Source organism: Cetorhinus maximus, chromosome 15 (genome assembly GCF_964194155.1).
Source record: "Cetorhinus maximus chromosome 15, sCetMax3.hap1.1, whole genome shotgun sequence".
NCBI lineage: Eukaryota > Metazoa > Chordata > Chondrichthyes > Lamniformes > Cetorhinidae > Cetorhinus > Cetorhinus maximus.
In genome coordinates this window covers 57,703,273-57,716,825 of record NC_135893.1, presented here as the reverse complement: position 1 = coordinate 57,716,825, position 13,553 = coordinate 57,703,273, and the positions used below count along the sequence as shown (strand labels likewise).

The 13,553-nt window shown below is 42.2% G+C and overlaps 1 protein-coding gene across 7 annotated transcripts in view; it reads left to right on the top strand.

Annotated features, from left to right (window-relative positions):
* Positions 1 to 13,553, top strand: part of cog7 (component of oligomeric golgi complex 7) — a 63,774-nt gene that overhangs the window by 47,447 nt on the left and 2,774 nt on the right. For all 7 annotated transcript variants that reach the window (XM_078558442.1, XM_078558443.1, XM_078558445.1 and 4 more), the window contains 8 exons: positions 1,820 to 1,974; positions 2,466 to 2,582; positions 3,879 to 3,944; positions 5,164 to 5,350; positions 5,487 to 5,627; positions 5,929 to 6,012; positions 10,823 to 10,937; positions 12,583 to 12,726. In XM_078558442.1, coding sequence (XP_078414568.1) covers positions 1,820 to 1,974; positions 2,466 to 2,582; positions 3,879 to 3,944; positions 5,164 to 5,350; positions 5,487 to 5,627; positions 5,929 to 6,012; positions 10,823 to 10,937; positions 12,583 to 12,726 — 1,009 coding nt within the window. The remainder of the gene's footprint in view (positions 1 to 1,819; positions 1,975 to 2,465; positions 2,583 to 3,878; positions 3,945 to 5,163; positions 5,351 to 5,486; positions 5,628 to 5,928; positions 6,013 to 10,822; positions 10,938 to 12,582; positions 12,727 to 13,553) is intronic.

The following is a 13,553-nucleotide window of genomic DNA, read 5'->3' as shown; positions in this document are numbered from 1 at the left end:
TTACAGCCCTAGTTATTTGATTCAACAGGACATTGGTCCGAGCACGGTTCAAGTGAAGCCCGTCCCACCAGGACAGCTCCCTTCTACCCCAGTACTGGTTCCAGTGCCCCATGAACTGAAACCCATTCCTCCAACACCAGTCTTTGAGCCACACATTTAATTCCTTTACTTTATTTACCCTATGCCAGTTTGATGGTGGCTCGGGTGGTAATCCCGCGATTATTACCTTGGAGGTTCTGCTTTTTGATTTAGCTCTTAACAGTTCAAATTATTTTAGCAGAACCTCCTTTTAAAGTAGTGCAGCCGGTTTTGTTTCTCTGTTTTGAGCAAAGCCTCAAGAACTAAATTGCCAGACGCCAAGGTTTAAAACCGAGGGAGAGAAATAAAGTGAATTGGAAATAATCACTGTCAAGTTTGGCTTTAAGAAAAAACTTGAGTGCAGGCCAAGGTAAGACTAAGGGAGGCAATAAGTTCAAACAACCTCGAGATTCTTGATAAGCAACATATCCAAGACACCAGGAGGAAAAGAATATAGCATGGACTTCTTGAAGCTTGGGAGAAACATGAGAGGAATGATCAGAGCAGGAAGGACTCAAGTAGCGTAGTAAAATCGAGCAATTTTTGACTTAATCCCCTGTAGGTATTCTAAGTGATGTAATTGACAGTACAATCAAGTGGTACCTACTCAACAGTTACCTGCTCACTGATGCAGTTTGGGTTGTGCCAGGAGCAATCTGCTCCAAACTTCATTACCGCCTTGGTCTAAACATGGACACAAAGCTGAATTCAAGAGATGAGGTGAGAGTGACTGCATCAAGGCAGCCTTTGACCAAGTGTGGCATCAAAGAGCCCTAGCAAAACTGAAGTCAGTGGGAATCAGGGGGAAAACTCTTAACTGGTTGGAGTCATACCTAGCACAAAGGATGATGGTTGTGGTTATTAGAGGCCATTCATCTCAGTCCCAGGGCATCGCTGCAGGAGTTCCTCAAGATAGTGTTCTAGGCCCAACAACTGTTTGACCTCATTGACATACAGTGGCATTACCATCACCAAATCCCCCCATCATCAACGTCCTGGGGGTCAGTATAGACCAGAAACTGAACTGGTCCAGCCACATAAAAACTGTGGCTATAAGAGCAGCTCAGGGGCTGGATATTCTGTGGTGAGTAACTCTCCTCTTGACTCTCCAAAGCCTATCCACCTTCTACAAAGCACAGGTCAGGAATGTGACGGAATGCTCTCCACTTGTCTGGATGAGTTCAGCTCCAACAACATTCAAGAAGCTCGGCACCATCCAGAACAAAGCAGCCACTTGATTGGAACCTCATCAACCACCAAAACATTCATGCCTTCCACCACCGATGCATAGCGACAGCAGTGTACATCCACCTATAAATTGCACTGCAACAGTTCACCAAGCCTTGTTCAACAATACCTTCCAAAGCGTCTATCACCTAGGAGGACAAAGGCAGCAGTTGCATGGGAACACCACCACTGCAACTTCCCCTCAAAGCTCCACACCATCCTGACTTGGAACTATGTCACTGTTCCTTCACTGTTTCTGGATCAAAATCCTGGAACTTACACCCACAGTGCTGTTAGGAAGGATCAGATGCCCTGCAGTGGTTCAAGGAGGTGAGTCACTACCACCTTCTCGAGGGTAATTTTGGATGGGCAATAAATGCTGGCCTTGCCAGCTTTGCTCATGTCCCAGAAATGGATTTTTTTTAAAAAGAATGTGTTCCCTTGCCCTTCACTATAGTTTTAAATGTTCATCTTCCTTTGTTAACAATTTCCTTTGTCTGCCTTTTCTCTTCAGGAGTGTGGAGAGGTTATTGACTGTGTCCAGGAGCTTAATCAGTCGGTGAATAAACTCTTCAGCCTGGCCAGTGGGGCAGTGGACAGATGCATCAAACTAACTGATGGGCTTGCAGTTTGTGGCCTACTCAAAGCACTGAAAGCTCTCTTCTCAAAGTGAGCCCCCTTTCAGTTATCTAAATTTTAGGCGCTGCCCAATGGCTGTGGGCCACTGTGCTGCCCGGTGACTGCGTGTCAATCATGGAAGCTTTCCAGAATTAGTAGAAAAACAAGATAGCAGTCCACAGGGACTATTGCTTGACTCGCTTCTCTGCATTGATGTGCTGTGGCTGCTGCCTGATTTTTGCATTATAACTTCTGCACATACAAATTGTTGATCTCAATTTCCATTTAATCATATTTTATATATATGCAGCAAGTATCCAGATCATTGTACTATAATTCAGTATCTTGTTGCAGTAAAATCATCTGATGCACTTAAACATATGTCAACCATTTAAATTTGCCACATGTTCTATGGTGCAGGTTATTCTGGATCAAGTTAAAATATAAAATATTACAGTTTAATTCTCAAGGAAGGAGGATGCCGGTATTGGATTATTCCTGTGAGGGGGTATGCTGGCTCACGTTTTAATTCTCTGTTCCAGATATGTGTCCAACTTTGCTAGCACTCTTCAGTCTATTCGCAAGAAATGCAAACTGGAGGAAATCACCAATGGATCCTTATTCCAGGAAGATTGGTCTGCGTTCCAGAACTCTATCAGGTGATGAGGCAGTGAGTGAATGCAGAGCAGAATCCTCGTTCCTCCTCCTCCCCCTTTTGCTTGCAGTTTAACACCCCCGTTCAACAATTTTTACACTCCTGTCACACACATCTGTACTGATATATGCTTCTTCTCTACCCAGATTGTCAATATAACATACTGTTTTACCTGGAAATGTACCCAGCCCTCCATATAACACACACTTGTTTACATGTACCTTTTATCACCCTTGAACCCCTGCCAGTTTAATGCCCTTTTTCATGCCCCCACCACCCCCTCACATTGTCAGCCCGTTTGATTTGGGGTTCAGAAAAATGTTTTTAAATATGATATCCCAAGGAAAGACATTTCTACATTCTATTCTTTTTGTTGCGAGATGCTAATGACAGCATGAGGGCAGACTTGTGGTTTGATAAGGAGAAGCTGACAGTTCCCACATCAGAACCATTCGGTATCAGACATGGAGGAAGCTGCTGTGGTTAATGGTGGTGATGTTTTGAGTTCAATCAAGCGAGTAACTGCATGCTCCTTCTTTCGACAACAACAAATTGCATTTATACAGTGCCCTTAACATAATGAATCATCTAGAGGCATATCACAGAAGCGTTATCAAGAAAACATTGACACCAAGCCACATAAGGTGATATTAGGGTAGATAGCCAAGAGCTTGGTCAAAGCTAGGTTTTAAGGAGAGTCTTAAAGGAAGAGAGTGGAAAGGTTTAAACGGGGAATTGCAGAGCTTACGGCCTTGGCAGCTGAAGACACGGCTGCCAACAGTGGAGCAATTAAAATCAAGAATGCTCGAGATCAGAATTAGTTAAGTGCAGATGTCTGGGAGATTGTAGGGCTGCAGGGGCCTACAGAGATCAGGAGGGGCATGGCCATGGAGAGATTTAAAAACAAGGATGAGAATTTTAAAATTGAGGTGCTGCCTAGCCAAGAGCCAATGTAGGTCAGTGAGCACAGGGGTGATGGCTGAACTGGACTTGGCACAAATAAGGGCATGGGCTGCAGAGTTTTGGATGATGTCAAATTTACGGAGAGTAGAATGTGAGAGCTGACCAGGAGTGCATTGAAAGTACCAAAAGGCATAGTTGAGGATTTCAGTAGCATGTAAGCTGAGGCAGGGGCAGAGTCAGGCGATGTTATGGAGTTAGAAATAGATGGAGATCTGTTAATAGGTTGTGTGTGTGTCCTGGTTTTCATTCATTTCATTTTTAACTGAAGTTCTCAGTTAGTTATGACTGACTGTTAGATTCTTTTCCATTCTCTAATTGCACCCTGTTTTGATTTCAGAATTATAGCAACCTGCGGTGAACTATTGCGGCAGTGTGGAGACTATGAGCAGCAACTGTCCAACAGGTTGGCTCCAAGTAACACACACATGCTTCCATTAGAGCCTACTGAGGATTTGATAGCATAATGGGGCTAATTATGAGGATGGAGAAGGAAGCCTGTGAGTCTGGCTATTGGGGGTAGGAGTTAGAAGGAAGTGTGGCAAATTCGTCCAGTAAGGCTAGCTATGTGTGGAGTGGTATTAAGCCAGTGAACTAGTTAGTGGGTAGGATGCCTATGAGGCTTGTTACGGTGGGATACAGATGGAATATGATGGGCGTGTTGATTTGGGTTATTGGGAAGCAGTATGCTAGACAGGCAACCATCAATGTTGAGCATTGAACTAGTAGGAAACATCTTCAAAGGGTAAAGGCTTTTAAGGCTAGTAGCTGGTTAGCAGCTTAAATCCAAATGCAGCCATTCCAGAATTATGCTTCGAGCCTTCAAGCAATGTTGTAATTTTCTTTGCCATTTTTCTCCCTTCCCCTTAAGGCATTGACTCTTTGCTGAGGTATATTTCCTCAGGGGCTGGTCCCCTTCTTATACCTTACCCAAATGACTGCTATGCAGGGATAGAACTTGATGGTGAATGTTGGATGCCCGCTTAACCAAGGAGCATCACAACTGGGTCGTATCTGTTCGGCCACTTCAGCTGTGGCCTGCCAACACTCTGCTTTCCTGGTCTGTAGAGGTTGGCCATTCACTACATTAACTGCTTCCTGCTTGAGTTCATTGGAAAGTCTTCTTAATACCACTCAGCCTGAGCATCTAAGAGTGTGAGTGCCTGGTGCAGACAGTGTCTGCTTTCTGTGCAGTGTGCGCAAAGGCCTCTCCTCCCAACCTCAGCTCTTCAGTTAGGGTGATTTCTGCTGATCAGCGACCTTAAGACAATCGCAGGCATGAATTAACTTGGGGGTGGGGGGGGGCGGGGGGGGGCGGTAGAAAAAGATATTTTCTCACAGAATGTGGAATTTTCTTGTCAAAGACCATTGTTGAAACAGAGCTTGTACATTCTTGTACAGGGATTAGAGTCCTGTTTGAAGAATTGGAATATAATGAGTATGAGGAAGCAGGTGATTGATGCAGAGATAAACACTGACACTGTGTAATGGCCTAGTTTAGTACTGTAGTATTCTATGTGTGGGGGAGAGACAGATAGAGAGACTATCCTCCACTTCATAAATGCCTTACCATGTTTAATCTGGATCGCGAGCAGTTTTCCAATCCTTTGGAATCTCTCTTGCAGAATATTATCTACTGCAGGGAAGTATTTGTCTGAGTCATACAGTCCGCACAGTCTGACTGGTATACAAGAAACCAGCTTCTCCGACAAAAAAACTTCCATCAAGAATCCTTGGCAAGAATATAATTATTTACTGAAGGCAAATCCGAGTGAATATGCCAGTCTGATGGAAATGCTTTATATGCTGAAGGTAAGATTCCATTCCCTACTTCAGAACAGGCGAGAAAACTGCAGGGGGACGAATTGAAAGTCTTTCAAAAGGTCTGATACGATGGGTCCCTCTGGTTAAGGGTTCATCGCTAAAATTCTTTCCTCCTGCTTTGTAGGAAAAAGGAGCAGGGAACAATAATTTGCTGTCGGAAGCTCGTGCAGCACTGACCCGGCTCAACCAGCAGGCACATCAGCTTGCCTTTGACTCTGTGTTCCTCCGCATCAAGCAACAGCTCACACAGGTGCCCAGGATGGAGGTGAGGTGGAAGTGGGGGCTTGGTTGTTCAGCCCATTGGAGTTTATCCCTCACTCCAAGCTGTTTAGGATAAGGTGGTTGGGGGTTGCAGGGGCAGGGGGCAATTGTGGTTGGCTGGCGGGCGGATTATCTGTGATGGTTGGGGTGAGTGGCTGCGATGGGGGAAATGACTATGCCAATGAAGTAGAAACTTAGTGTGAACACAAATGTTTATGTTGGTTCTACGATTGTTTGCACAAAATGCTCAGTTACCCTGTCACATGTATGCTGACCCTTGTGTTTTCTCCTCCCCTCTTGAAAAGACCTGGAACACAGGAACAATGGGAGAGACATTAACTGAGGATCTCCCAACATTTAGCCTTGCTCCTCTCGAATATATCAGCAATGTAAGTGTCTTGTTTTCTTGAGAAACAGTCTTGTTTTTGTCATAACTAGTATGTATCTTTTTTTCTCTGGTTTCTGCACTCACTCTGACCAGGTGAATGTTCACATTAAAATGTCTTTACTATGTGAGTGTTGTTGGCAAGGCCAGCATTTATTACCCATTTTTGATTGATCTTGGGAAGGTGTTGGTGAGCTGCTGCCTTGAACTGCTGCAGTCCATGTGGTGAAGATGCTCCTACAGTGCTGCTAGGTGGGGATTACCAGAATTTTGACCCAGCAATAGGGCTGGATTATGAAATGCTGGAGCCCTAAACTATATCAAGCTTAAAAGGCCCCATACAATAAAAGTCATACTTTGTTATTCTCACAGGGCACTGAAAATATAAATATGAAAGCTTTATATTTGCTTGTATACAAAGGCGAAGGGACAAAGAAAAATTTATTATCTAACTAAAATATGTCTTACAAAATACCTGTTTGCATTATATAATACTTTCAAATTAAAATACAATAATTAAATCATGAATGTATATGAAAGCTTTTTATCAACACCAACAGAAAAGCTGTCACACAAATCAGCAACTTACTAAATGGAAGCAGTAATACAACCTTTAGTGTGTCTCTTTGCACATAACATGAAGTTAAAAATATAAAGCATTTTCTTTCATGATTTATGGAGAGCCAAATCATTGATATTCTCAAATGATAAGCTGCGAAGTTTATCACTTTTGATGCAGAAAGCTTTCATTGCAGCATTGTTGTTCACAGTTCATCCTTGATGTTTTTCAGTCGCAAAAATTAACTTTCCCTTGAGCAATTTGTTACCTAAAATAGTTGCAGTGTTGTTTCTACATTAGGGAATGCCAACTGAATCTAATCTTGGATGATGACTTGATATAGGTCCTAGCGGCTTAAATGTCCTTTGACTGCATATTTTTCCTTAATATAAGCATGAAAGTGCTTTATTTCCGAACAAGGTTAACATCAACATCTTCAGGATAGTCCTTCATCAGAAGTTTTACAATTTCTCTCAGCCATTTTTCCGAGGCATAATCAACCAAAGACGAAAAGTTGTTTGCAACATTTTTGTATATGATTGTCCTTTTCTTCAAGTCAGTTTCAAATGCATCCATCATGGGGATAAAGGATTTCACCCAAAATTTGTCTCTTGGAGGAAGCATTTCCTCATCATTAAGTGCATCACCATCATTGACTTTTTTTCTAATCCTTTTCTGTTTATTCACACACTTGTAGCCTACATCTGGCAGATTTTTCTTTTGCTTTGAGCTCAATTTCGCCAAAACTCTCATCGGTTTCTTTCAAGAAATGGGACAGTGATGTGTAATATTTTGCGCATGCCCTAAGGGCTATCTGTGCATCCTGTGTGCCTTGCTGCTTTTGTGGAACTGATCCAACTCACAATTCAACCATGAATACAAACTCTAATTTTTCCATTTTCTCCTGCAGAATACTAGCTTCTCTCCTTGTATCACCTTTTTCATTGTCATCAGTATGAAGATGATTAAGAGCATCAATAATTGAACTATAACTATCAGCTAGAGCTGAAGCAGCCTTTGCATGTGCTTCCCACCTAGTGTCAGAGAGACATTTTGGCACGGTGGAATCAAGATCCAAAAATGATTTGAGCACTGCCCAGTGTTTTGTAGAGGCAGAGTGTATATTTGGTGCACAGCAGCAAAAAAATTTACTGCATCTAGGCAGCAATCAGCTGCAGCATGGCCAACAAGAATCAGTGAATGTCTAGCACATGGAATATATATAACATACTTATTTTTCTCTAGAAACTTTTGCTGCATGCCATTATACCTTTTTTGCCATGTTAGCTCATTTATCATATGACTGTCCTCTAAACTTACTGAAGTCAACAAGTTTTTATGAACTTGAGACTCTTACAAAGATATATTCCTTTTTAAGCTTCTAAACATGTTGAACTGCTGTATTTACACACGTGCGTATTCAATAATGTAGATATTTACCTTGTGTCAAAGAGAAGGGATCTTTGTGCAACTCAGACAGAGGCACAACTGATGCAGCTGGCTATTATACATATAATATACAAATTAAAACTTCAACCGTGGACACATTTAAAACAGAGACAATAATTCTGTGGATAGCCGCAGGGGTAACTGACCAAGATCTTTTATTTTGTCCGGCTTCAATATTTTTCAATGGATTTTCATGAAATTTTGAGATGAATTATTGTTATATCTGCACAAATTTATGAACTCAAGACTATTAACTGTGTAGCCATATATATATATATATGCATATTTTTGTCATATTAGAATGGAAAGTCCATATTTAAAGAGTCATTTTCCCATATCTTTATTTAACAACAGATTATGATAAAACCTTGATACTGAGTCAGCTTTTTTCCTCATTTAGAGGCCCCTCATTTTGTGAGGCCCTAAGCTGTAGCTTAATTAACTTAAGCCTAAATCCGGCACTGCCCAGCAACAATGAAGGAATGCCGACCATATTTCCAAGTCGCGATAGTATGTGTGACGTAGAAGGGAACCTGGAGGCAATGGCGTTCCCATGCACCTTGTCCTAAGTGATGGAGGTCATGAGTTTGGGAAGTGCTATTGAAGAAGCCTTGTTAAGTTGCTGCAGTACATCATGTAAATACTGCAGTTTGGAAATTGAGCTTTGAAGGGAGTTGCCAGAATAGTCTAGGGTGGACAATCCTCCTGGAGGGAAGCAGCTACCCTCTGCTTCATGTGACCATTTCTCCAAGACCTCTGAGTGTTCCTGATGTATGAGAAATGTGGGATAGAAACATTGATAACCAGGGAAGGAACAAGTAGTCCATCTCTTTGCTATGTACCATTCCCTGACTCAGGAAGATGGCTTAGAGGGCTATTTGTGCAGCAGGGACAAAAAAGTCACCGTTTCAGGTGAAATTGGAGTTCTAAGGGAAGCAGGTGGGAGGATGTTATATCTGAAATGTTCACCTTTCCTTTTCAGATGCAAGTCAACCTGCTTTGTATTTTTAATGTTAATGTGTTAAAACTCTTTATACTGACTGGAATTTCTCATTAAAACTGACTCAGAATGTCTCTCAGTGAAGCTAAATATTTGTGTGTCTCTATCACACCACCTTCCCCTGTCCAACTTAACAAAACTATGTCCAATAATCATATTTCCTGGTTGTGATCACAAGTGGGGCTCTTAGCTGATTGTCCTCTCCCTGGCCATGGGGCCTGAGGCTAATGGTAGCACCCTGTCAAGTGAGATGGGGTCATTCAGTACAAGGTTAGAAATACGACGACCTGCTCTGCGTAGCTCTGCTGCTTACTGGCTCCCTTGTTATCCTTTGCAGGATGTGTTTGTGTGTGTTTAATCCTTGTCTTTCCTCCAATTTCGATGAGATTTGATTTGGCATTTGTCAGCTCATTGAGAATTGGGGAATGTCAGCATGCAAAGTGTTTTAGTATCATCAAGGCTCTGCCATTAGAATCATAGAATGGTTACAGCACAGAAGGAGGCCATTCAGCCTATCATGTCTGGCTCCCTGAAGGAGCAATTCATCTAGTGCTATTCTCCTGCCTCCTCTCCATAGCCCTGACAATTTTTCCTTTTCAAATAATAACCTAATTCCCTCATGATTGCCTTGATTGACCCTGTCTCCACCTCTCTCTCAGGCAGTGCATTCCATATTCTAACCACTTGATGTGTTTAAAAAGTTTTTCCCCATTGTTTCTTTTGCCAATAACCTCAAATCTGTGCCTTCTGTTCACGATCCTTCCATCAATGAGAACAGTTTCTATCTATCTACCTTGTACAGATTCCCCATGATTTTGAATACCTCCATTAAATCTCCTCACAAACCTCTTCTCCAAGGAAAACAGTCCCAACCTTTCCAATCTATCCCCATTACATTCATTCCTGGAACCATTCTCGTGAATTTTTCCTGCACCCTCCCTAATGCCTTCACATCCTTCCTAAAGTGTAGTGCCCAGAACTGGACATGATACTCCAGTTGGGGCCAAACCAGTGTTTTATATAGGTTTCACATGACTTCCATGCTTTTGTATTCTATGCCAAATGCTTTATCAACCACTCTGTCAACTTGTCCCTCTGCTCCTGCTTCAGTTTTGTACCCTTTATTTTATATTGTGTCTCCACGTATTTCCTACCTGAATGAATCACTTTGCACTCCTCTGCATTAAATTTCATCCGCCACTTGCCTGCCTGTTCCACCAAACAGTCTATGTCCTTTTGAAGTTCTACACTATTCTCCTCATAGTTCACAATATTTCCCAAGTTCTGTATCATCTGCAGATTTTGAAATTGTCCCCTGTATGCCAAAGTCTAGGTCATTAATATATATCAGGAAGAGCAGGGTTCCTAATACCGATCCCTGAGGATCTCCACTATAAACCTTCCTCCAGCCTGGAAAACGACTGTTAACTGCTTTCTGTTTCCTGTCACTCAGCCAATTTCATATTCATGTTGCTACTTTTTATTCCATGAGCTCTAACTTTGCTTACAAGTCTATTTTGCAGCACTTTATCAAATTCCATGTACACCACATCAACAGCATTGCCCCCATCAACTCTCTCTCTATTACCTCATCATAAAACTTAAGTAAGTTAGTTAAACACTATTTTCCCTTGACAAACCCATACTGGGTTTCCTTAATTAACCTGCATTTTTCCAAGTGATTATTAATTTTGTCCTGCATTATCGTTTCTAGAAGTTTCCCCACTGCTGAGGTTAAACTGACTAGCTTGTAGTTGCTAGGCTTATGAATTCTAATTGTTTGCTGGTGGGGTCTGTTGTTTCCAGATTGGCCAGTACATCATGTCCCTGCCTCTGCACCTGGAGCCCTTTGTAACACAGGAGGATCCAGCACTGGAGCTGGCACTGCATTCTGGGAAACTTCCATACCCTCCGGAACAAGGTAAAGGTGGGTTGGGGGCTGTGGGTAGGTGGGGTCTGGGCGGAAGGAGAGGGGTAAAGTTGAAGCAACAGAAGTGGGGGGGGATGGAGCAGAGCATGTGGGCTGTGACTAGGAGCAGGGATGGGTGAGTGGGGAGGATTGCTAGGATTGCTTATCGCATTGTGAGAGGACAAAGAAAGAAACTAAATGACAGGAACTGAAAGTTCAGAAATAGACATTGTGAAGTTGAAGTTTCTTTTTGGATGCTAGTTAAGTTGGTGCCTGTTAGTGTCTGTAATTGGGCCAACTGACTAATCTGCAAATGCACGACTTCAAAGTTTGCTGTTCCTGTGGATGTGATTTTTGTTAGCAGCACAATTATGGGAGAATGTTATAATGAAATTGAACTTGGAGGGTTAAACTATGAAGACAAGTTGCTTAAACATGGCTTTTAATCCCTTGAATGTCAAAAATGGTAAAAAAAAAAAAGATTTGATAGGATAGATAAAGAGAAACTATTTCATCTTGTGGGGGGACTCAGAACAATGAGGACATACTGTTAAAATTAGAGCCAGGCCATTCAGGAGTGAAGTCAGGAAGTACATCTTCACTTAAAGGGTAATGAAATCTGGAATCCTCTCTCACAAAAGCCTGTGGATGCTGGGAAACAGTTGGCATTTGCGAGACTGAAATGGCTAGATCTCTATTGGGTAACTGACTGTTTGCCCTTGGTGCTGTATTTGATCCCAAGATGAACTTCCAACTACATATCTGCACCATCACTAAGACCACATACTTCTACCTCAGCATCGTCCAAATCTGCTTCTACATAGTAACCATGCTCCTTTCCCATTGTGGAGTTTCACCCCAAAAATAGCCTGGCTACCTGATCATAAGTGTAAGTCTTCAGCGTGTGCATAAAATCTAGATCAAAGTGGAAGGTATAGGGACACATGAGGATCCAGAGTCTCCTTGAGTAACCTCTCCGCAGCACCCCAATACTTAAAATACTGTACATAAACAAGTAGCTGTTTGGGAGCTTCAGTTTGATTTTAATCCTGGACCAGTTGAAGTCCTTAACTGCAATAAACTTTAAGGCAGTCTCCACCCAGTTCCTAATTTCACCGTAGAACAACAGCTTGCATTTCTTAAGCACCTTTTAATGTACCAAAAGTGCCCAAAGGTATTTCATAGAAATAGTAAGAAATGGAAGTCAAACTGTTGAGAGGTTCTGAGAAATGAGTGAAGGGTAGATGAGAAAGATACAATATATTTCAAGAACAGCAACAAGAGAGGCAAGGTGTTTAGGGAACGAGTCTGAGAGAATTGGGTCAAGGATGATCGGGAAAGGAGGGAATTCACAGCTCAGAGTTGTAAGCTGAATAGATGCTGTTGAACGTTGTAGTTGGAGGCTTCAACACAATTCGGACAAAGATTTGGAGGGTGGTGGGAGGGAAGTGGAAACAAGGAGCCATTGTAGGTTATTGAGGTGGGTGGGGAGCCTATATGGGTCGGTCAGTGAGGTGATGGGTGAGTGGGGACTTGGTGTGGGCTGTCAGACTAGTTGAGATTCATGAAAGGCATTGATGGAAGTTGTGTGGATTATCAGTTTGTATTCACTTACAGGTGGGATTTGACACTTTTGCATGCTTGTAATCCCTGTTAGGTGATGAACTACCAGAGTTGGATAACATGGCTGATTATTGGCTGGGCTCCATTGCCAGGGCGACAATGCATACTTACTGTGACTCCATTCTACAGATCCCAGAGCTCACACCGCATGCAACCAAACAACTCGCCACAGATATCGGTAAGTGGAACGTATACAGGAAACAGATGTGTTTTATTGATGTGGTTAGAGGTAGAATCATACAGCACAGAAAGAGGCCACTTGGTCCATCATGCCTGTGCCAGCTTTTTGAAACAGCTATTCAATTGGTACCATTTAGTATGCTTTTTCCCTATACCCTGCAAAGCAAAGTTTCGCTGAACATACATTTGTTATTTCTTCTAATCACCAAATATTCCATCGTACATACTCTTCCTCCTCCTCCTCCCCCCTGTATCCTGACTCTATTGAAGAGTATGCTATCATAATGGTTGCGCTATTGGACTAGCAATCCAGTGGCCAATCCCACCAAAGCAAAAGGTAATTTAAAATCAATTAATTAATTAAATATATTTTAAAATTGTGATCATGAAATTACTGGATTGTCGTGAAAACACATCTGGTTCACTAATTGCCTTTAGGAAGGGAAATCTGCCGCCTTTACTCGGTTTGGCCTATTTGTGGCTCCAGACTCTCAACAATATGGTTGACTCTTAGCTGCCCTCTGAAATGGCCTAGCAAGCTACTCAGTTTTACTCTCAAACACAATTAGGGATGGGTAATCATTGCTGGCCCCCTTACCAGTGATGCCCATATCTTGTAAATGAATAAAAATTAAATCTTAGCCAGGACCTCAGAATTGTTGAGCTGCTCACCTTCTCTCTGTCTCCCATAAACCTAGAAGCTTTAAAAACCCAAGGTGAATACGATCTAAATGAAGAAGTCACATTCTCTCCTGTTTTCAATCTTGATTCTGTCCTGCACAGGTGCTATACAAATGGAAGGTGTTGTTTGGCGAATTTTGTGAT